Source organism: Passer domesticus, chromosome 5, assembly GCF_036417665.1.
Source record: "Passer domesticus isolate bPasDom1 chromosome 5, bPasDom1.hap1, whole genome shotgun sequence".
In the NCBI taxonomy this organism is placed as follows: Eukaryota; Metazoa; Chordata; class Aves; order Passeriformes; family Passeridae; genus Passer; species Passer domesticus.
The window spans coordinates 35,675,757-35,700,600 of NC_087478.1; the positions used below are offsets into that span (position 1 = coordinate 35,675,757).

General features: G+C 37.5%; 1 protein-coding gene across 13 annotated transcripts in view; it reads right to left on the reverse strand.

Moving 5' to 3' along the window:
• Positions 1 to 12,742: 12,742 nt before the first annotated feature.
• CAPS2 (calcyphosine 2) overlaps positions 12,743 to 24,844 on the reverse strand; it is a 29,341-nt gene continuing 17,239 nt past the window's right edge. For all 13 annotated transcript variants that reach the window (XM_064419541.1, XM_064419540.1, XM_064419544.1 and 10 more), the window contains 10 exons: positions 24,194 to 24,313; positions 23,020 to 23,094; positions 21,382 to 21,477; positions 21,179 to 21,272; positions 19,836 to 19,951; positions 17,683 to 17,759; positions 17,085 to 17,239; positions 16,430 to 16,549; positions 15,281 to 15,377; positions 12,743 to 14,031 (listed from right to left, as the gene is read on the reverse strand). In XM_064419541.1, the coding sequence (XP_064275611.1) occupies positions 13,856 to 14,031; positions 15,281 to 15,377; positions 16,430 to 16,549; positions 17,085 to 17,239; positions 17,683 to 17,759; positions 19,836 to 19,951; positions 21,179 to 21,272; positions 21,382 to 21,477; positions 23,020 to 23,094; positions 24,194 to 24,313 (1,126 nt within the window). In that variant the 3' untranslated portion in view covers positions 12,743 to 13,855. The remainder of the gene's footprint in view (positions 14,032 to 15,280; positions 15,378 to 16,429; positions 16,550 to 17,084; positions 17,240 to 17,682; positions 17,760 to 19,835; positions 19,952 to 21,178; positions 21,273 to 21,381; positions 21,478 to 23,019; positions 23,095 to 24,193; positions 24,314 to 24,844) is intronic.

The following is a 24,844-nucleotide window of genomic DNA, read 5'->3' on the forward strand; positions in this document are numbered from 1 at the left end:
GATGTGTTTTTCTCATTCGTAACTAGCCAGCACATGAAGCCACCTCTAAGGGTCTGGCACCTCTCAGCAAGACAGTGTCTCTGTAAAGACTCATTAGGCAGTGAGAGCAGTACTGAGCTCCTCCACAGCCATTTACTCCTTAGTTCAAGTGTAAATACATGGACTGAGCTTCTTCCAGGTGCTCTTAGTACTTAAAGAGACTGAAAGAATGTCTTGGAATGTCCTCCTCAAGCATACAGAGACCCAAGAGACAGGAAGATGAGTGCAGTACCTCCAACAGCTCTTGGGTACAAGCTTTCCTCATTCAAAAGGAATAAAGCTTTCAGTTGCTATTTAGAAAGCGCAGAGAGATGGAAAATGGGGAAATGCCAAAGCCATGTATCTTGTCTTACAGCATGGACAGCAGAGCCAAGGTAGCCTCCACCAACTTGGAGGAGTTTCTGTTTCCTGGCAGTGTAATGAAAATTTGGGAAACACTAGTTCTGAAATTTCTGTGATTTTCTATTTTTTATCCCTCTCATTAATTTTAACTGAAGTTTTTGAGCAACACATAAATAATAAAACTTCGTGTCATTATAATGAGGGCCTCATCTGGTTGCAAGTCTTAAGCATTCATATAATATAAATAATAAACAATCACCTAGACTGCAGGACAATTAGGTTTCTTCAGCTACAGAAGAGCATCCTCTGAAAGAACTAAACTTATCTAAACAGAAGTGCCTTATTATCTAATTTTAGAAGTCTCTTCAGAACAAAGACCAAAAAATCCCAACCAACCACAACCACAACAACCCTAAACAAAACAAATCTGTAACACACTTTGCTCTGAAACATGTGTCAGTTTCATTTCATTGGCAAAGACTGTATTAAGAAACAACCAGTTTATAGAGGACTGTGTATGTACCACTAAACAACCTTGCAAAGAAATTTAAAGTGATATTTAGTTTCTGAGTCTTTGAAGTGATCAAACTGATTTGGACATATTTTGACTTGTAGGGGAAAAATGGAAAAGAGACCTTTACACTTTTATTTTGGTAAATTAAATTATCTATCATCCAGCATACACTCTATCTACTACCTAATTAATATTCAAGCAGTTATTGAACAGCTAATCTGTGTTTTTAAAAGATTAGGCCCATTCAATAAAATATTCTGGAAGGAGTCTTATGTTTCAGTTAATGCTAACTTCTACTAATCTTCTAAAATTAGTTCAAATCTGACACATAATCTATATATGACAGTGATTTATTTGAGGAAGTCAGCACACCCTCTCTCGCATGCTACCAAAAGCAATGGAAACACACTATAAGGACTACAGAGCTTTTCAGGTGACAGGCATTGTTTCTGTGTTTCACCGAAGTTCAACTGGAAACCTCATCTATCATCTTCCTCCATCCCATGACTAGCAATCTCCATTCTTTTCATCAATATTTAGGAAGAGACCATAATACAAATGCCTCAAGAATGCAGGCATATGCTTTAATAGATCATCTTCTGAAGATGCCTGCACTGATGATCATTGAGGCAACCCTGAAGCAGCAGCAGTTTAATTGATTATCAGTGTATAGAAGATACTTTGTAATAATAATTTTCTGCTATTGATTCAAAGCTTAATAATTTTGTTTTGCAACACTTTTTTCTTCCCACTGTGAATAGCTATAGTTTATGGCTATTCACGTATAGTGAATAGCCCTGAACTCTAAGACTTCAAGGCACAGAAGTGTCCCACAGAGCATCACTGACTGAGGCAGGCAGATTTGAAATCAGATGCCTGAGCAGTGTGGGAAGCAAGGAGGTTTCTTCTTAGTTTCTGCAGTCTCATATGGCAGACCCAATTGCAGTGCATGCAAGCTTGATTAATTTTGACTGCCTCCATTCAGCTGCAGTCAAGTTTTTCCTCTCCTAATTTTTTTTTTGTGTTACTTTGCAGACAAGATTGCCCAAATCTGGACTGAGCTGTCTACTGCCATGGAAACAGAACAGCATTCTCAAGAGATAAACACTGCATCTCCTCTGCTTGTGCTTTGGTCTTGCTTGCCAAAGTTAGAGGTGCTGCTACAGATTTCTGCTATGACCCATAAACTGGACCCATTACCCCACCAGACAGGGGAGAGCCAGATAGGAATCACCAGATTCACTGCAGGTAGCATCACCAGCATTTCCTCCTCAGAGACAAGGTGCCAGTGAGCCTTAAACAGCTGTGCAAGGTCATGCTGAGGTGGGAAGCCTTGGCAGAAACAGCCTAACTAACTGTGAGTTAGTAGCCCTTCTTAGTATTAGGAAAATAATACCAGGTTGTAAAACTGCAGGTTTCTCTATGTCTTTGAACAAGTCAGGTTATACACTTAGTCCCAGAGTAAAACCACATTGGTCACATTGACTGTTACACTTAGCTGTCACAGAACATGCCATGTCCATGCTGATCTTGTAAACTTTTCAGCAACATTCAATACCCTTGAAATCTTTTCTCAATTTGTTTTGAACTGCAGTGAAGAAGTATGCCTTCCTTAAAAGAAAAAAAAGAGCTGGTTTGGACCAAGGTGGGTTAGGTGCAGGCTCAGGGGCTGCTGTTAAGCACACCACTTGTGTCAGGGACAGGAGGTACAACACATCCAACAAAACACCAGCCACAGCCACCTATCTGTCCTGTGTAAGTGGAGATGTGGAGAGATGGGCCTGGACTGAAGGAATGGGGCCTTCAGGGCATAAACAGTCTTGTCTGAGGCCCTGCACACCTCCTGCAGTAGGAACCCAGAACACAGACAGGTGTTAGGTCCTGGACTGATCTGATCTGTCCAACCACAGAAATGGGAAATGGGGATCAATCTCTAACATCTGTGTCCAGGAAGAGTGAATACCCATTTCACTTTTGCTGGTCACTATAGCTGTGGTGATTTCCATACACTTTTACATATTCAGAAAGCGAATGATACGTGCCTTAAAGTTCTGGAAGGCTCTGTTTTTTCTTTGGAATAAGCACACAACATAAAGAGTATGACAACACAACAGAGGTACCCTAAAGCAGCTGCCTAAAGCAGCACACACCTGTCAGGGACTAACCAAGACTCTGCCACAATTCTCATGACACCTTTTCTTGAGAATGGGTTGCTGTAAAACCTCCATTTCCTTCCAACTTGAAAGCACTGAGGCTAAAATGTCCTGAAACTTTGATACCCTTTTTTAAGAAGACATTTTCACTTCAAGATCCCAGCTCATATGCAGCAGCATGGGTACAAACTTCCTACCAGCTTCTGGTGGGAATTCAAGGTCCCAGTTTTGTAACTTTCACCCTTCTACTTAGCTTGCAATTTGGCCTTTAAGAGGACTGGCAGAGAGACAGAAATCAAACAGCTGTAGTTGGGAAAACCATTTCAATGTGCAAGACAGCTGCTAGCAAGGTGTGCACAGGGAAGCCCCTTGCTGTCATTGTGTTCCACTCAGGTTCTCATCTGCTTTTTCTCAAGATCAACAGCACACACACAAAGCCAACAAAATCCTCCCTATTAGAATTTTTTGCAAATGTTGACTGTCAAAATGGAATAAGTATTCTCATATAATGAAACAATTGTTTTTTTATAAAACTTTATGCAACCAGGAAATATCACATGGGAGATTAAAAGGCCCTCTATAAAAAATAATGGCTTCTAAAGATCTGCTTGCAAATCGCCTAAACAAACAAAATCCTTGTAATATTTTTTAACCCCTACCTATCTAGGGACGTATCTTAGTGTTCCTGCTAGACTATGCAGAGTTGAAGATTTGCTATGACTTTTCAATAGTCTTTTCATACCATAAATTGCTGCCATAGCTACTTGTTAAGCAAGATGCAATATGAGATGCTTGCTATTGCATTAAAAGTGAGCTGCTTGTATCATTAACAAAATATACCCTGTCTCCCATCCTCATGTCTTCCCGGTCTCATATTTTTTTTCAAACTCATATTTTACATTTTCTGAGGCAAGGATTATATCCCAATGTAGTAGTGTGCATTGTGTCTTGCTCAGGCCATGACACATCTTTTAGGCTCTTCAAAGCTAGAAAGCACATTAATGAAACAGTCACTGGCATGTTCCAGCTCAAAGAGATTCAGCAGCAAAAGGGGAGGCAGAGTAGAAGAAAAAATGCAAAAAGAGATGCTCTGAGAGCAGAGCTGCTGACTTAAATATGCCTTTAAATTTCTCCCACTACTGTGACTAAAAGATTGGTACTCCTCCTCCATAAAAGGAAGCTCTAATTTAAAATCTAGCAGTATCATAATTAATGTGAATATTATGCTAATCTTGGGGGAGTAAAAAAAGGACCACTGCTCAGGTTCATGTACGTGTTTTAATAAATCCTTGGCTTAGGCTTTTAATATTAATTTTTAAAATTTCTTACAAGGTTCCATGTGCCATCTCCCACCCTACAGCCACCCAGCCCTTCCCTTAGGCAAAATGCATTCAAGATGGGCAAGAAGTCCTATGGTTCATCAATTCTCCTAAATGGAAAAGCATCTCCACATCCTGTTTTGGTGACAAGACAATCAGCTGCAGGCTATAGAGTGGACATAAGGCATTTCCAGAAGAACAGATATGACACCAGCCTCCATTTACATTTTATTAGATCACTAAACTGACACATACCATGCCAATTCTTGTTTGATGCTTCTGAACACTTTTTATCAAGATGGATATGAAAGCAACTATTAAAACTCAATCTAAACTGATGTTGTCCTCATTCTGGGTTGATTTTTTAAAAACCATCTTTTTCTATCTTTAAATTGCTCATAGATATGTTAAGAATTCACAGCCTACATTCATGCTGCTATCAAATAGTCTCTACAGTCCAAGATTACAATTCAATCTAACAAATTATCAAAAAGAAGTTGTCTTTGAAGTTGAAATGCAAAGGAACAGTTTGTAGTCCATGTTTATTTGGAACTAATACAGCTGCAGTTTTTAGTACTCCTTTCATTTTAGTGAGAGAAAAATGCAATTAAGCCAAAAAGAATACTAAAAAGTCAGTAATCTTGACATAATCCTGACTAGCATCTAAAGCTACCTTATGGACTGCTCCTTCAGGGTGAAAGGCAGTTCACAGTTTTATGTATTATTTATGGTGGTAACTTCACAGGGGAGGAGGAGGAAGGCACTGCAGACATTAATACAGTAGCAAGCTGACAAGGGGGCTGAAGAAAAATCTCACCTGGAAACAACAGTCCTCTGCTATGTTTACTGAATAAAACCTTTCACTTCACCAGGTTAGAGGCAGCCTAACTTAAGCAATAGAAGAAATGAGAGGAGCAGGAAATAATAGAGATCCTACATCTTGAACATTGCTGTAGAGAAGCAGTCTTTGGTTCATCTTACCTGCATTTCTGTGCATCGGACTGCAACAAGGATTACTACACATCTCAAAATCTAATAAAGATATTTCAGTGGACACAAAGTATTTTACATAGATTCCATTTCCATACGGTATCAAAAATGAGCAATGGTAAAACCTATTCTAATAAATTCCTGCATACATAATCATATTACATGTATGAAATGCATAAGAGACTATTTACATACAACGCCTGACAAAAGCTGCTGTTAAACACCTTACATTTTGGTTTGGCTTCCTTTTAACTTTACCCCTGCTCTTAAAAAAATAAGGATTAAAAAAATAAAATTGTTCCGTTCTTCTTCATTTCCATTAAAGATTCCATGTTTATGCTGTGGATTTCACTAACAGGTATCCCATGAAGCTAAACTGGGAAGGGAAAATAATGCTTCTAGTCAGGTAAAGTTGATGCAAACCTGTTAGGAGCCTGAAAAGAAGCATAAGCACAAAGCTCCCCCAAAACTGAGACACTCGTACCAGATTTTCCAGCAAGAATATCTCAAAGCATGGTAGCATTCACTGTTTCACTTCAACTGAAATGATGCAAAAAAAAATCAATTATTGAGAAGAAAATTTGTGAGTTAAAATCACAGTGTCAGCAAGACTTAATAAAATCAGGTTGTGAAAGGAAAGAGAGAGGGAGGAAAGACATCTGATATAAAAATAAGCTCTATAATGCATGTACCTCACTGGCAAGACCTTATCCAGAGCACTCTGCCTCATGTAGAACATTGAATTCAACACAAGGGAAGTACTCATTGGCACTTACAGGAGAAAAATGAGAATGGTCTTCAATCTGTCCTGTTAATGCAATTGTCCTAAACAGTCATATTTAGCAGACTTCAGATCAAAGGGGATGTAATAATAGTTTCCAAAGCTGTTACATAAGGGAAGGATGGGATAGGAGAAACTGTAATCAGCTTAAACCATAGCAAGAAATATTCAGGTCAATCAGCAGGCAACTTGTACCAGCAATAGAACAGATTACCTGGGAATGTGGTGGAGTCTCCATCACAAGTGAGAAAGCAGCACAACCGAGTTTTTTTCAGATAATACAGAATAATGGAGTAGACAACCTTGTAAAATCTCTTCCAGACAGATGTCTTCCATCTTTATGTGAAGGAAGAGTATTTGCACGGAGCAATACTACAAGGTAGGCTTTGCTTTATGACTGGTGTTCCAGAAGGAAGAGCAAAGTCAAAAGAATGAATGAACAAAAAATATTAAAGACTAGGAATGCCATTGCAGCTACTATTTGCTTTTATCTGTCCTGTCTCCTATCCTTTTCCCCAGAGAATTTTCTTGCTGGATGTTAGTTCATATTTTGATTTATTTCTGAACATATTTTAGCATTATGGCTGTTACTGAAGTAGCTAATTTCCAAGAAGGATGATCCCAAAAGAAAAGTTTGGAGGCATACCAAGATAAAACTGGAAAGAGAACTTAGAAAGCACATAGTCTCAAACAAGGGGAAAAGTATCAAAAATTGAACACTAAGAATATGGAAAATTAATTGTCTGGCACTGACAACTGATTCCCTTCTAACTGCACAGGTTTTAATAAATAAACAACTACATTTGTGGAGTGTCTATTTCCTGTGGTTACTTGGATCTATGCAACAATAATATCTAGAACAGATATCTCTCTAAAGCATATAAAACCCGTAAAAAGCAGGATATCTTGGTTTAAACTGTGCTGTTACATCAGACACATGCCAAATGATTGTTCTAAGGGAAAAATAAAAGCACTAGTTTAACTTTTGTTGCTGTTTCTTTGGTCATGAAACATTGAGAACTGAGAAGAATTCAAGAATATCTAGAGGATGAAAACAACTGCAGTATTCACAACTGAAGCCTGCAGTTAATCACTGCATCTGCAAGGCAAATGCTATTGTCAAAAGAAATTACTTCAGGGGAATAATTTTACCACTGTGAGTGCAGGATTTAATTCATGCCAAGACAAATCATAGGATCCCAGAATTAGACACAGGAGTGATTAAGTGTTCACTTACTCAACACAAGTTGTAAGAAAAAAGGAATATTCCTTCAAGATATATCTCCAAAGCTGATTATTTTAGCTTCCACTGATATTAACCTGTGCTTTACTATAGCAGAATGGGGTTCCCCTGTGTGAAGTGTACAGCAGTGTAAAGCAGTTATCATCCAAGGCATGCTCGTCCCAAAGCAAGTTTTGTGACCCCTCAGCTGGGCCACCCAAGGTGCTGAAGATCTCACCTCAGCCCCCAGCCACCATTAAGGTTAGTGCTAGGGTTTAGAGAGTTACAAATACCCGGGATACCCGGGTTGGAAAAGGCATGCCAAGAGGAGCACAATTTAGCATGAGCATTGCTCCTTTCACACCTTTCTAATTTGGGCCTCCTACATTCCTGAGGTCCTCAGGCTCAACCCCAAGCTGCCACTATGATTAGGGTTGACTGTGGTTGACTGCTCTGGAACAGACTGCTAGAGAGGCTATGGAGTCTTCCTCAATGGGGAGATTCATATGAGATGTGGCATAAAACAGAAATATGTGGAATAATAGAGGTTGGAGTGTTCAAGGCCAGGCTGGATCGGGCTCTGAGCAGCCTGGTCTGGTGGAAAGTGTCCCTGCCCAAGGCAGAGGGTGTGAGAGACTGAATGTTATGGCTGATGTGTGATGCAATTCAACATTGTTATGAAGGACTTTTTTGCCATTCTGGCAAAACTGTATAAAGAAGCTTTGACCACTGAAGCCCACCTCTCCCCAATGCCCCCTGACAGGAACTTTGCACTGTGAGTTAAGCATCCTTAGGGAACTTGAGATAAGATAAAGATGACACTATTGTCCAATAATCTCAGGTCTAGGCAGAAGTAAACAAGGCTGAGGGAGGAGAATGCATCCACAAAGAAAGGCAGGCAGCTTCACTCTGCCACCCACCAGGGCAGCCCTTCTCACCAGTGCTGGTGCCTGCTGACCTCAGCTGTCCCAGAGGAGAACCGGAGAACCTCTCAGGTCTTTGTTACTGGGAAGGAGTCCACCAAAGAGATTCTTTGAGATGACTCAAAAGGGCAGCTTGAAAGCCGTGTTGAGTGTCTACAGGGAGAATTCTCATTAGTTAGATACCTAGACAGCACGCCTTCTTAAAAACCATTTTTCCTTCCTTTTTCAGAATTCTTCAGGTTCCTTTTTTCTCCTAAAACTGGGAGTGGAAATTACAGGAAAAGGTCAGAACACAGGAGTTTAAAAAAAAAAAACCAAAACATACACAAGCTAGCAAAAGCTGTTAAAATATTAAACATCTTTCATTAAAATGGAACAAAATATCAAACCACAAAGAAATGGCTATTACTTTTCTTATCTCGGAGCTGCTTCTCTGGGGAGACTGGACACACTAAATTCTGACACTGGCAGCAAATACTGATACTGAAGTTTCTGTGCACGTATCAAATTAATTCCACCCAATATGTTACACATGAGAGAGGAGGAAAAAATATCCAGAAAAGAGGTCGTCAGATACTACAAATTCCAGGTAAACACAACAGATGCTCTAATAGACATTAAGAAACCTGTGATAAACATCTATTTTTTTTTCCTCAAAGGTATTTTTCATCGACTTTAGGTCTCAATTCCTCACAGTCAAAAAGGGACACCACAAAAGCACAGGAGTCACAAAATAAAAATATTTCATAGAGTCATCATGCAAGTAATGTCTTACTACATTTCTTTCCTAAGTACCTTCCAACTGGTTAGTACTTTGAAATGTCCCCTGTGAAACAAATAGCGTAAATAGACCTCTCGCATCACTGGAGATGTCTGATGGTTACAACAGAGTAGTTCTGACTCAGCTTCTCAAAGACAAGATGGTTAACAACATGAAAAGCAACTACTGAACTGTCTCAGTCTCTGAATTGCTAAGTATGAAGAAGAAGGATATACTATTAGAGTAGTAGCAAGGGGAAAAAAAAAGATTTTTCTACCTTCCTTTTTTCTGCCACACAAACTCACCTGTTTTCTTCAACACATCAGAAATCAGTTCTAGGCTTTTTACTATGTAGAGATAGCATGCTCAAAACCAAACCAAACAAAAAATAAAAGTACAAAAAGAAACAAAACCAAAGAAATAAAACACAAAACCACAAAAAACCCTTCACACAATTAAAAAAATGCACAAACAAAAACCAAAATAACGAATAACCAAAAACCAAATAACCAACATCCACAAAATCAAAAACCCAAACTCCAAAAGTAAACAGCATGTCCCTACAAACATGCAATGGTAGATAGATTTTTAATATTTTGTTGTTCTGGCTACAAAGATGCACACAATTTGATCACCTGGCAGTAACCTATGGAAGAGAAATGAGTTTTTGAGTGTGAATCAGTAAAAATGCCTCCTCTCAGCAACAAAACCAAGCCTGATGTGAGAATGCTGTGTTTCCATTAGCAAAGTGAAGCTACTGCGGGTTTGCTCTTTGTGTGCCTATGCTTCAATTTTTCAAAGTGCTCTTAAATATTCCAGCTTACAGCGCCAGTGCATATTCATTTAATGAAGTAGTTACAGACCTTAAAAATAAGGAGTTAAATCACTTAACTAATTTCTACTTGTCCTCTGGGAGCCTGCACATCTAATAGGACAAAATCCATTCACACCATAAGGCACTTCTGATATTCTCAACTACAGCAAATTGCTATAACTTTTTAGCAGAAGTGTAAATCATGGTGGCATGAAGACAACTGGTTTATTAAGCAGTGAGTTTCAGTGAAGAATCTTCTTTGAGAACCCCACTTGAACTAAGAACACACTCTAATTTGGAAAACATGGGCAATTTTAAAACGATAGCAAACGTAGAAAGTTTTATTTGAAATGCATTTAAAGGTAGTAAACCCAGTAGATATTTCCAGATGGTTTTAAAGCCACAAAGCATTGATTAAAGAAAAGGATTCAGGTTCATTAAATGTTCACAAGTAAATAAGAGCAAGTCAGAACACAATCAATCAGGCCATTGAGACAACTCTTAATGAAAAATCAGATACCACAGACCTTGGTTTGAATAGTTACTGTGTTTTTCTACTCACGGTAAGCATAGTGGGCAAACCTTGGGAAGAATTTGGTTTGAATTCGTTGCCACCATCTGAACTTTAGACAATGAGAAACTATAGGCAGATAAGATTGGCTTTTGTGAATGACATTAAAAATTCATCATAGACGTCACATCTGATGAGGCAACAACTGACCACAGAATCAGTAAGGTTTGAAAAGAGAGTGAAGCTCTCAGAGTCCAGCCTTTGACCAAAGACCATCATGTGCTAAGTCATTTCTTGAACACTTACAGGGATGGTTACTCCGCCACCTCTCTGTGCAGCCTGTTCCAATCACCCTTGCAGTGAAAATTTTTCCTGATGTGTAATCTTAACCTCCCCTCATTGCAGCTTGAGGCCATTTCTTCTTGTTCTGTTGCTGGTTACCTGGGAGAAGAGGCCAACCCCCACCTGCTACAACCTCCTTTCAGCTGGTTATAGAGAGCAATACGGTCTCTTCTGAGCCTTCTTTTCTCCAGGCTAAACAACCCCAGCTCCCTCAGCTGCCCCTCATATGACTTATTCTTTAGACCCTTCACCAGCGCTGTTGCCCATCTCTGGACTTGCTGCAGCTCCTTCTCGTAGTGAGGGACCCAGAATTGGTGAGGTGTGGCCTCACCAGTGCCCAGTACAGGGGAACAGTGGCTGCTCTGGTCCTATCAGCCACACTACTGCTGATACAGGCCAGGATGCCACAGGCCTTCTTGGCCACCTGGGCACACGCTGGTTCATGTTTGGTTGCTGCCAACCAGCACCTCCTGGCCATTTTCCAGCAGGCCACTTTCCAGCCTCTCTGTCCCCAGCCCGTAGTGCTGCATGGAGTTGTTGTGACCCAAATGTAGGACCTGGCATTAGCCTTGATGCCCAAGTGTAGGACCTCACAGAATTGACCTCAGCCCATTGATCCAGCCAAGATCCTTCTGCAGAGCTTTCCTACCCTCCAGCGGCTCAGTACTCCCATACAGTCTGCAAACTTACAAAGGGGGTACTTGATTCTCTCTTCTCATAAAGGTATTAAACAGGACTATCCCCACTGCTGACCCTTGGGGGAAACCACCAGTGACTGGTCACCAGCTGGGTATAGCTTCATTCACCACCAGCCTCCTGGATCCAGCCATTCAGCCAGTTTTTTATCCAGCAAACAGTGCACCTGTCCAAGCTATGAGCAGCCAGTCTCTCCAGGAGAAAGCTGAGGGAAATGGTGTCAAAGATTTACTGAAGTCCAGGTAGACAACTCCCAAAGCCTTTCCCTCATCCACTAGGCAGGTCACTTGATCATAAAAGGAGATCAAGTTGGTCAAGCAGGACCTCTGTAAATGACCTTGTAGTTAATAGAAATTACATAGCTAGCAGGTTTCACATAATTACCACAGTATTGCTTTCATTTTCAGGAAAATTTTGACCTTTAGAATTTATGTTAGATTATCCTGTTAGGGATGTGTCTTCAGATAAAAAAAAACAATGCAGGACTACCAACGCTATGTTCCTATAACAGCACCCCATTTCCATGATAACGACAAAATAAAATTGCAGTAGATATGACTTATCTTCTGACAAGCAGACCCACTTAGTATACATCTATTTGCCTTGAATTCTTCCATTCCCTAGGAAAATGTGGAACTATTTTCCTAAAAGTTTCAAAATAAAATTAAACATTGCATAAAGAAATATGTCAATACCTCATTTCATAATCACATTCATTCATTAAATTGAGCTACAGTTTTATCTGTTGGTACAATTCTCCTAAGTGAAAAAGTCTAAATAGAGCATGATTCTTTAAAAAACTAACAAAAATGTGACTTGGCATTTTTTCAGCTATTTGAGTGGACACATTAATGAGAGATCCCTCTACAACCAGCTGAAGTTCCCCTCCTCAGAATTACCTGCCCTTCTCAGAATCACCAGTTCCAAGAACACTAATTAACAAAACCTTTCCAGCGAGAGAAATTCCAGCAGGAATGGGGAACAAGAAAATCATAATGAGTCAGAATTCTTGCTTAGAATACACATTGACAAAATCTGCTTTTCCCTGTAAAAAACATACAGATTTATGCAGCCCCAAAAGAACCCCCCAAGATCTCTAATTTGAGGATTTAAAATAGAACCTCCAATACTTGTTACATTTGAGACCATGGTCAAACAATCCAGACATAAAAACACACAATTTATTAGAACAAGGAAGTATTATATGCTAGTCAGCCACAGGGGACCAGAATCCCTCATTTCAGCACTGCCCTTTAATTCCTATGAAACACAAATTCTGTCTCAGAGGAAGATTGTTTTAACAATAGAATATAAATTCAAAACTAGGAAGACAAGCTTAGAGGAAAATTATATATTTTAATTGCATAGGCTTAAGCAATGCAGTTCAACATACAGTTAATTTCAGTGACAGGTATATGAAAATCAAAGTCTCTCTCTATCATTAACGTGTATTTTTATTTCTTAACACAAAGAATTTTACAGAATTGGCAAGATGTATTACATTGAAAAGTGTACCTGTCAGAACATCTGAAATAGCAAAGAATATTTTAATTTATAATTTAATTTTTGTGGTGGCAGAGGTGGTTGTTTTGGACCTTTTAAAAATACTTTTCTGTTTTATACTTTCCTTACTATAGGAAATGCTATATATCAGTTCGGCAAAATATATAATTGCTAGGTTTTAGTTAAAAAATCCCAGCAATATAAAGACAACAGATATTTAAATATAAATTATTTGTTTTGAAAACCATTTAGCAAAATACAGGAAAGGATGATATACATTACAAAATACACATGTGATTACTAAAACCTTTGAGACCCAATGCTCAGCTTTGGATGCCTGATCAAAATGACAAAGCAAGATCAGTCAAGAGGGTGCACAGGCCAAGGGGCTAAATGCTGTGAACATCTCTGCACTTTCAGTACAGCAGACATCCTCAAAATTGGAAAAGGATGACCTGCTGTCTTTCAAGCTAAGTACCAGCATAAGAAAAAATAAGTGAGATGAAGAATGTTACAAGAAAATTTCTGAAGAAAAGCTACCATTCACATTTATGCAGTCCAATCTGAAGCTTTTCACAATGCATCATAAAACAAAATTTTCTCTTGCACAGACCCCTTCAGGCATTTTAGTATTCTAATTCACTCTTATTTTAAAATAGGAGACTTTATTTTAATATAAAAAAATATGGCTTTTGGTATGGGAAACAGCCTTAATACTTTCCAGTGAAAAGACATGAACAGCGTTTTTATTAGAAGAGTGGCTAGCATAACTCAACAGATACTCCATGAAATTTGCTATATATTATTCCGAAAGCATCTAAAGTTTTCTGTTCCTGAAATCAGTTTAAGACTCTAATTATAAAGTAATGTACATCAAGACTAAGTTCTCTCTTACTTAGTCACTCCTTGTTTAGAAAATGTCCCTTCTTTTTTGTCATCTTCCACTCTAAATTCCCCATGAATTCCTTAAGATATTAACAAAATCATCATCAGCTACAATTCCAAAACTTAATCCTTCATAGTAATCTTCAAACTCAGAATAGGACACTTCATTGGGGTTGCTGCAGGACTCTCCTAATGCTTCTAGAAATGATGATTTAATTTCTTCTTCTGCAATTTTGCCTGTGAAAGTATATTTTTCTATTAAATACATTTTAAAGAAGATGAATATGTAGCATTTAATACACTTCAGGCAAGAAACTTGCAAATTTTAGCCTGCAAATATTTTTTGCATGAATAAATCCAATATTCTGATTTCAGAATTAAGTCATTGGCTCACTTATTACCACCTGTAGAAATTACCTTACTTTTATAGCATGATAGAATTAAGTATCAACAGAAAACATGGGGTCAGCCAATTGCAATGAATTATAAGAACAGGAAATTTTTTTTTTTCAAATGACTGCAAAAGCTGCATGATGCATTTGTAAACTAAAATTCTGAAGTTATCTTATAAGAAAGTGTATGCTTACTATAATAAAACTTCAAAGTTCTGGGAAAACTTTAAGATGGAAACTGGCATTTGAAAAGTGTTCTGCAATTTACATATTTGTCCTAGCAATTTTACAAAGATAATACTTGTGAGGAAAAAAGTACAAAAAATATGGCATCACAGCACTGGAAAAAAATCATATATTGTATCCCTATACCCACATGTGACTTCATGTGTTACCATTAAAATCAGTGGCAATATTAAAAAAACCCTCTCTTCTACAGATGAAAAAGAAAGGGTCATGATATCATGGAGACTTTCACAGTGACTAGTTTGGTACATGGAGGTATTGATTTTTAAAACTGAATACAAATATTTAAATTCCTATTTTTTCAATAGAAGACTTTAAACATTTTTGAGACTCCTGAAAAAATAATGAAGAAACCAGCATTTCCTCTGTACAGGATGACAAACCTGTCCCAGAAATAAATTAGAGTTCCTTCTGAATAAATTATTCAAGTGCTGAGTACATTCTGTGTCAGCTGGAATCCTTGCATATTTTGATGGAAAACAGTAATGTGAAAATGAGAGTACCCTACTAAGTGAAAATCATTAATATCATATTTGCCGCTGATAACTTACAGATGAAAGCGGTGAAATAACTGCTTACAGAGGTAGGGAAAGGAACTACTCTGCATACAGGCAGCTTGAAAAAGGGCAAGTATTAAAATTGTGTATATGAACTCCATTACTATTACAGTCATGTTCTGGAGAGACTCATTTTAAGTCCTCAGATGAAGAAAGTTCCCCTTTAATAGCTCAAGTCTAAGTAAATATGAAAACAGTTTGTATTTCCAACCAGTTTCTGGATCTGCTATCTCTGCTAACAAAATGATTTCCATAATTACAGATTTTTGTTAGTTTGTTAATGTGAAGTACCTGCCAATACTAGAGGATGTTTCTTTGCACAGTAACATTTTCTGACATCTACCATAGACACAGTCCCAGTTCTGTTGAAATCTAGTTTCATGTAAGCCTATAGGGGAAAAAAAGAGTTTCATATTAGCATCTCAGAAAAAAAAAAAAAAGTGGAAAGATAAAAAGATCAAATACACTTAACTACCTAGCACATACTTTTAGATCTTGTGCAATTTACCTATTTTATGTAAGGCATTAGATACTAGAAAATCATTCTAGATTATGCAGTTTCATTATTATTTTACTCAACAGTTTTCACATCAAATGTGTGTCCTGTGGTCAATACAAAAAAAATTGTCATCTTTTCCTAATTTCTAGCTCATCCTTCAAATCAGAAGTTCATCTGCTTCCCTTCTGCCTCCTCCAATTATTAAGATTCCCCATCATTCTGGCAGAAGCCTCCCCACAGCCTCTCCAGCACTGCTAAGAGCAGCTTCATTTGCATTTCAGTTTACTCAAATACACATGCTCCATACGTAAGGCTAGGAGAGTCAGATCCTCCCTGACTGAAAACATGAAAGTATATGTCATTTTTCTTGATCTTGATATCCAGTTGCTACTCCTTTGGCTGGTTTGTGATCAGTGTCTGATACTGCAAACAGCTCCACATTACAGTATAGACAAATGACAAGTGGCATTTCACATGTAACATGTCTCACAAATATGACTCTTACTGTTGGTCTCAAAGGAGACAAGTTTTACTGCATCCTATTTCAGGCACTGCAGGAGGAAAGTCCACACATGCAGATTTACCATAATTTGTCATTTGCCAGAATAAGGAAACAGGTTTCTGGAAGAGATCATCTCGGGGTGCCAGACACTTCATACATGGGACTGAACTATAAGAACAGCACATATGCATGAAAACTCAAAACAATAAAGTAATTAATTCTAGAATTTAAAATGAACTAATTTAACAATGGAACAGCACGCAGTCCACTAATTTACCTTCCTGTTGATAAACTGATCTGAAACTTCAAGACGTCAATTTCCATGTACAGAACTTAAGAAAAATAAGCACAAAACCCAACAACTAGAATATGATGAGTGACTAACTCCAAAGTTAGACTGCAAAATATTTACACTTAAAATATCTGCAATAAAACTTACTTTTCTTACAAATGTTTTCCTATATTCATTCATTTCTCCAAATATGGCATGAGTAAATTCTCCATAGTCAACCTTATCATTCTTGCTATCATCAAGAATAAGCCATAAGGATTCAAAGTCCTGAAATTTAAAAATATTTTGCCAAAATTCTTCATTATGTCCTGAAATAGAACAATTCCTATAATGGGAAATTACGATATTCTCACAAAACCCCCCCAAACTTCTAGATCCAAACTCACTGAAAAATTTGTTAAAATAACACATGTCACTGATGACCATAATTCACATTGTTCACAGTTCTGATAGCTGCGAGCTGCTTTTACAACATAATATATAAAACAAAGAAAAAACCTAAGTAAAGAGTATAAACAAAATTATTTTTTAAAGCCTAAAGAGAAAAAATGGGTTGCAATCATACTTGCTTCTTCATGTCATGATGTAAAAAAAAAAGATTGCATGTTTTAAATTTTTTTTTTTTTTATTTTTAAGAACTTTACATAGAACTGAGTGCAGAAATGCCAACACACCATAGGGGAAAAAAAACACCAAAAGAAAACATGCACAACCCAGGTATTAAACTATAGATTTAAGCAAAGAAGCAATTCCATAAATTAAGAAAGATAATACCCACATTTACAGTTTCAGCTAGACTCACCCCTTCAGGCATTTCCAAGTGGAATAATTTTAGAGCTTCTTTCAAGGCTGCCTGAGAGAGAAAACCATTTCTGTTCTTGTCTATTTGTCGGAAATACTTTCCTAAGCCTGTTATAACCCGAACTCCTCTTTTACTTAATGTTTCTCTGAATATACCTGAGGATTTAGAGAAAACAAAGGACACAGCATTTACCTGAAGTTGTCCACTTACTAAGGAGACAATACAGAAGTAAAGAACACCACATCTACATATGATAGCCATGCATTCAGACTCCCTTTTCTTTGATGAATAAATGCCAGTACAAAAGGAAATCATCAGTTATTTAACATTTGAGTGAAACTCATGTAAAGTATGTCTAACAAGCAATATCTAATAAACTTTTTTCAAAGAGACCTCATAAGGAAAGAAAAAAATGGCTACTGCCCTCAAACTGTAAAACTGCCTACTTCTGTGAGAACTGATTACATGCCATGATTTAACATACGAAGCAACTTTGGAACAACCATTTCAGAACAAGACAAAAATTCCATTATGAGTTGCTTCTTTATTCTAAAAAGATAGAGAAACTAAAATTGAATGGGTTCTGGTAGATACAAACCTTGAATCTTCTTGAAAACTTCACTGTCATCAACCACTTGCCTGGAACACTCTTCCTTGAGTTCCACAGAGGAAGGTCTAAAGAAGCAAAAATTAATGTTGATTGGTAAAATTACTCTTAATATGACTATTTTCAAAAGAGATGTAGTAAAAAATGCCAACATACTCAACTTTATATTTCATTCATATACTACCCTTCTAAACAGAATATCCATTTGCTTGAGTTTGAGAGGTCACTCACAAAAGTCTTTGCTGACCAGCTGCAGATACACAGAAATTCTTTTCTAACAGTATTAACTGGAATTGCCTCTACTAATTCATTAACCATGGATAATTCCTCCCATGCATAAAATCTCCAGAAGTTTAGTTCAATCCTAATCTCATACCACTGGAAGAGTTTGTTAAAGCAACCACATTTAACCACCAACAGGAAAATAACATGCAATACTTTTCAAATCTCTCTTTAGAACACAAATAGCAAAGGTGTAGAACAAAAATATATCTAGAAATTATGATTAAATTTTGTGGCGTTTTTTCTGCTAAATTCCCTTTTGAGAAGTTCCCACAAGCCTTCATCAGAAATTACTATAAAGGTTGATAAAAAATATTGTGGAAGAACCTACTGGAAGAAAACAAACCCAAACCAAACCAACAAAGTCCTACAATTATTTTAATCAGAATATTTTAAAAAATGGAAAATCATTACTGTCAATCTGAGCTGCTTGCTCACCGGTGTTTTGCCATAACATACTCCTGCTCCTGCTTTCTGAGGCCAAAGACTTATCTCTCTGCTATCTAGTAGGACTTTTCATCTCCACTTTGAGTACCTTCCATTATGAAGTCCCTAAAAGCTTACCTACATCAGATCACCTAAACTGGAAAGTCAACAAGCACCTGCAGAGGACAATGTACTCCCTCTAGAACATATGCAAACCAAAAGATTCATGGTTTGTGACAGGAGGGCATAGCTGCTCCTGGGAACCTGCAGTAGACCTTTTGGACTGTAGCACAACAGGATTTTCTGTCAATAGAGTAATGAAGGTAAGAGGACTCAATTCAAGAGTTGTGCACCAGAGAATAGAGAGCTCAATAACATCATCATACAGAAGAAAAAGATAGACTGAAACTTAGTCACTAATGGAAAGAATACAGAGAGAGTATAAAAAAGGAAATCATCTATTCCACCACAGGTAGTATAAAATCCAAAATTACAACTCATTGAGCAGCTCTTCTTTATGGTTCTCCTATTCAGAGATAATATTGGTTCAACTCCAAATTTCACAGGTATAAGATTAGTCACAAATGATAAAAAAAGCTGCTTTACTTGAATGACAGGGTTCTGAGATGTAAAATGTCTTACATAAACTAGCTGAAATTAAACTATTTTGTGTTTCATTTCACTGAAACCTTGCCAAGAGGGAACAATTAGCACTAAGCATCATACAACTATACAGTTCTGGAACCAATTAAATTTGAATTTACTGTTCTATGCACTGTTAGCTTACTGTGGCTCCTTTGCAAAGCTTTCAGTCTAAAGGGACTTTAAGTGAATATTACCATATCTGAGAACAAGCTTCTTGTGTTTAAACAATTACAGAAAGAAAATAATAGTCAAATTCTGCTAGCAAAGTAGCCTTTAGATATTGAGCATATTTAATTGAGATTAAAATTGTTCTCTTCCTAATCAGGAAGGAATCAAAGTATAAGATCTATGAGGAGAGCCTGGGAGAGCTGGAACAGTTTAGCCTGGAGAATAGAAGCCTTGAGGATCTTACCCTCAAGTATGTACCTGACAGAAAGGAGTAAAGAAAACTGAGACAGGCTCTGCTCAGTGGTGCCTGTTGACAAGACAAGAGGCAATGTGAACAAACTGAAACAAAGGAGGTATATGATTTGTATATAAAAACATGTGACCTCAAACAAAGCAAAAGAACAGCTTCACATTTCAATTCTTTCTTTAAAATTACTCCTTACCATTCTAGGAAGTTACTGAACTACACAAAATCTTCTAATATCAATTTCTAATTTCTCCTAACAATGGCCTAAATATGGATTCTGCTTTTAGCTGTGTAAGTAATAAAGTATTAGGAACAATTTTTTTTTTTTTTGCTTAAGGAAGGAAAGGTAATTTAAAAAGCCATTATCAGCACTTACTTCAGATAACCCATAGCTGCTTCATCAATACTTATCACACGAAGAGTGAAAAAAGGGTTCTGTTTAACACTTTCTGGAAGGTTATGATCAACACTTCGGAAAGTCAGATTGGCTCCCTGTTGGTAAAGCACACAATGATTTAAAAATAGGTTGTGTATTTCATACATAGAGGGGAAGGGGAAATAAAGAAAAGCAGCAAACTAAAAGCAAAGAATGCTGAGAAGATTTAAAATATACAGTAGCTCTAACTACTAATATGTGGGCAGGCTTGGTTTAAAACATCTCCAAAACTCATGAATTTGGAAGGAGGAAACAGAGACACTGTTACTGTGCAAGGGTCTCAACCACTTGGACTTTGTGAGAGATCTGCATATCTTAATGTCAGCCCAGAAAGCATGATTGCAGATATGGAGATTCACAGCCACTGCATCATTCCAAAGAGATACTGAACTCAGTGCAATACATTTTCTGGATGACTTAATGATGCATATTTATTCAGAACACATTTCCATCTGCAGGCTGCAAAAATACACATGACAATAAAATATGAAAATCTCAACAAGTAGCTTTATCTTCCATATCATAAACTCATCTATTTCATCTTCTAAATTCTTAGGTGGTTGTATAAGCAGTTAGGATAGGCATGTGATTAGACAAAACACACTAAAAATTCATGTCAACATCTTTTACTTTCTACATTTCTCACAAAGATGGTTCTTCCTCTAAACTTCAGATTTGCAGGAGCATTTGAAGAATTTGGTGAAACCAGTCTGTACTTGAAAACTTGCTCAAGTATTTATACGTGAGCCAGTACAGCAAGGTGCAATATGACTTTTAATCAATCATCAGATTAGCTGGTAGACAAAGATTAACACCGTTTCATACACTTGCTCAAAACAGCTGGTAATTTACATTTCAAACCATAGAGTAAAAACAATTAACCTGCAATTTCTCCATGTTTAAAAAAATTTTAATTATTGCTTTGAGTTAAAAAGGCCAGCCGACCTTGCAAGGATTATTTACTTTTAACAAGTACTTTGGTCTACTTCAGGACTCCCTCCCGAGTGGATCACTTCGTCCAAAAAAGGTCCACACTGTCAGCAGTCTTGTGCCCTCTAGGGGGACAACTGCAAAGTACAGCTTCATCTGAAACCTACATTTGGAACCTCCAAAATACGGGACAACAAAACAGTCCAAACCTCTGAAAGTCTTTAATTCAAAAATGTCACTTAAGGGGAAGACTTTTGGTCTTCCCGGAATGCTAGATTACAATTTACAATTCAAATATCCAAATATTACCTAAAAAAAAAAAAAAGTATTACATTCAGCAAAAGAATACTTACAACGTAGAAGTCGCTAAGATCATAAGCTTTTCCCCTTCTTTGTCCACGTTGATGTTGATAAACTCCCTTCTGAATGAAAGGCAAGGCATTTGACCTGTGAAATAATTCAAAACTGAATTACTAAAACAATTACATTTATTTAAGCTTCTTGGATACAGTGAAATATGTTTTCTAAAACCCCTTTATAAGGTAATTCATCCTACCTGTTTTTTCCAAACTGTCGAAATTCATACACAGTAAGGGATTTGTCACACGCAAAGAAAAATCCAATTAACTCCCTGCAAGCATCACGACCATTTCTAGAAGGAAAATTGAAAAGCAACTTTATGTTTTTTGTCTATATAAATCCAACTGAACCCAAACATAAGTAACATTCATTTTGGAATCAGAATGGTTTGAGTTGGAAGGGACCTTAAAGATCATGTAGCTCCAAAACCGCTGGTATGGGCCAGAACACCTTTCACTAGATCACTCTGCTCAGAGCTCCATCCAGTCTGGCCTTGAATGCTTGCAGGCACGGGGCATCCACAGCTTCTCTGTGCAACCTCACCTCTGTTCCAGTGCCTCACCACACCCACAGTAAAGAATTTCTTCCTATATCTAATCTAAACCTGCCTGCTTTTAGTTTGAAGCCATTCCCCCTTGTCCTGTTACTGCACACCCTTTAAAAAACTACCCTTTCCAACTTTCCTGCAGCCTTCTGTAGGCACTGGGAGGCTACAAGAGGGTCTCCCTGCAGCCTTCCCTTCTGACTGGACAATTCAACTCTCTCAACCTCTCTTCCTAAGAGAGGTGGACCCTCACTCTGATGATCTTTGTGACCTTCCTGTGGGTCACTCCAACAGGTCCTTCTCAGGCTGGGGACCCCAGAGGTGGACAGAGCACTGCAGGTGGGGTCTGATGAGAGAGAAGCAGAGTGGCAAATCCCCTCCCTCGCCCTGCTGGCCATGTTTCTTTTGATGCAGCCCAGGACATGGTTGGTTTACTGGGTGCAAGCACACACTGCCAGATCACGATGAGCTTCTCATCCACCAGCACTCCCAAGTTCTTCTCCTCAAGGCTGCCCTCAGTATCCATTTTATTTCCAATGTTGCATGCTGTGCAATTTATTTTTTTAAAGAGCTCTTTGACTATTTTCTCTAACCCACCATGAAATTCAATTTGTGGATTCAGTCACGTATTTTAATTCAATACTCCATTCTCCATAATGCTAAAGAACACCTCCTGAGGCTTCATGTTTTAGTATGCCAGTGTAATTTTCACTGGTTAACTAAAGGATTACATACACCAGGACTACTGCATTCATTGAGGTATATGAAAGTATGTTGCTGAATATTCAGCTGTGTCTAACAAGTATACAGCTCACAGCTGCAGAAAAGCATCACTTTCAAAACTGAAAAATATGTTTGTGCTACCACTACTCAAATCAGAAGAGTTTCAAAGAAGTTCCAAAATTTAATACATAAGGAGCTATGAACAAGTTGCAAAGCCATTACTACTTATAGTAGTTGCCACATCTAAGATGAGGCTAAAATAATTTTAATCAACTGAGATGCAACAGCTAAAAGCACTAGTTCACACAGGCCCTGTGGTAACTATCCTGAGTAGAGCTATGGGTATGATGGTAACATTGCATTGCTTACAGATCTTAACATTGCACAGTGGGACTGTAAAGCCACTATCCATTAGCCACATCAAAATTTGTACTACAAATGGACACTCACACACTTTTTTCTTTCAACATAGGGAGCAGAAACATTCAGTGCAATTAATCAGCTCAAGAGAGTAATCCCCATTCACAAATTCAGAGTATTGAAAAGCTTCACAAAATTTGTGATTACCTTGATATAATCCTACTATCAAAGCATAGTTTTTTGGAGAGCATGTTCTCAGTTAGTCCCGATTTGGTCCTTATTCTGTGAAAATAATGCAGCATGTTAATGATACCTATATGCTCCCAGATAAATGTTACATAAAACTCAACCATTTTCAAACAGCAAAAACCATGAAATACAGTATCCTTGGCAACTGGCTGAGGAGATGATCCTTTGTAGTTGAATTAGAAAGCAATAGAGCTGTACAGTGTTCTGTTATTATATAATATGAGAGTACATTCACAGAGAACATAGATATGAATGGGAAATTTTGTTTACATACACTTATATAAAGAATTAACCTTTACCTCTACCACCCACCACACTTCCATGAACCAATGCATTCTCTTGCAAAAATAACCAGGTGGGAGCATTTTTATCCACATAAATATTTTTATATTGGCTCTATTGCTAGTTCCAGAAGTGAAGATTTGTCTATGTGATGGATGTAAGAAATTTATACTGTTTTTTTAATCTTGTTTTTCCTTTTTTTTTTTAATACTAAGATGACATTTGATGAGAAAGACTTAAGAATGGGATGTTAAAATGCACAAAGCAGAAATGCTTGCCTGAATGTTGATAAAACCAGAACAAAACTCAGACCTGCAGATTCATTTAATTTTATGAATCACAGTGTTTCCTCAGGTTTTTTTAAAAGTCCTTGGAGTGACTAGTTCAATGCTGACAGTCCAGGAATGTCATTTAAATGCCAATAGGTTTAATTATTGCAGCAGAAATCAAAGCATGAAAGAAAAGTATGATTATTGTGAAGATCTACATTAGCATTTACAGATGCATATTTATGCAATTTATGCACCTAGGGATAGGAATCTCTGAAAGGATTGCAAGCATCCAACCGCTTGGAAAAGGCAGGCAAATCCTTGTGATGAATAATATCAACATAAGCTTAACAATGTTCTCCCAGTTTTTATAAATTCTACTGGTCAATCATAATTCACAGAGAATTCACATAAAAAGCTCCCTGTAATCTCACTAGGCAATAACAATCACAGGAAAGCTACAAAAAGGCCTCACATGAAGCTGGTGCATCCAAGCCAAAAACAGAATATTTGGAAAAGCAAACAGAATTCACAGAGCTATAAAAAAATATACAGCAGAAAATTTATTTTTATAAACTTACTTTGTTTCATGGAGGGTCCTTTTTCTAAAACGCATTGGTGCCATCCCAGCTCCCAGAAGTCCTTGAGCTTCCTTGCAAGCATCAGAACGTGTGGACTGCTCTGGATCACTTATAACAGCTCTGACCACAAAGAGCATGGAGAAGCCCTGTTACTGTCAGTATGGCTGGATTTCAGGTCTTACATGTTTTTATGCAGGAAAGAAAACACCCAAGAATAATATAGTAATACAATTGTGGAGTGATCCATTAAGCTTGTAAAATTTGTGGGCCTAATTTTTTGTTTATTTTTACAAATTCGTAAGTCAATTTCACAAAATCAAACATATGCAATAATATTCTGGCAGTGCTATGTAGTTATGTTAAATGCAGACAGATATTATTTAAAGTATATTTTATATATCTTATATAAAATAAATCTTAGTATTTTTAAGGCTTGTGGGGATCTTTAATAATTTCTATTATTTCTGTAAATATTCCATCAGTGATATTCTTTAACCATGGCTCCCTCCAATATCAGTGATATCAGCTACTAGCAGTGGCCAGTGACATCACCTCAGAATCACAGAGTAGCCTAGGTTGGAAGGGACATTAAAGATCATCTAGTTCCAGCCCCATGCTGTGGGCAGGACACCTTTCACTAGACCAGGTTGC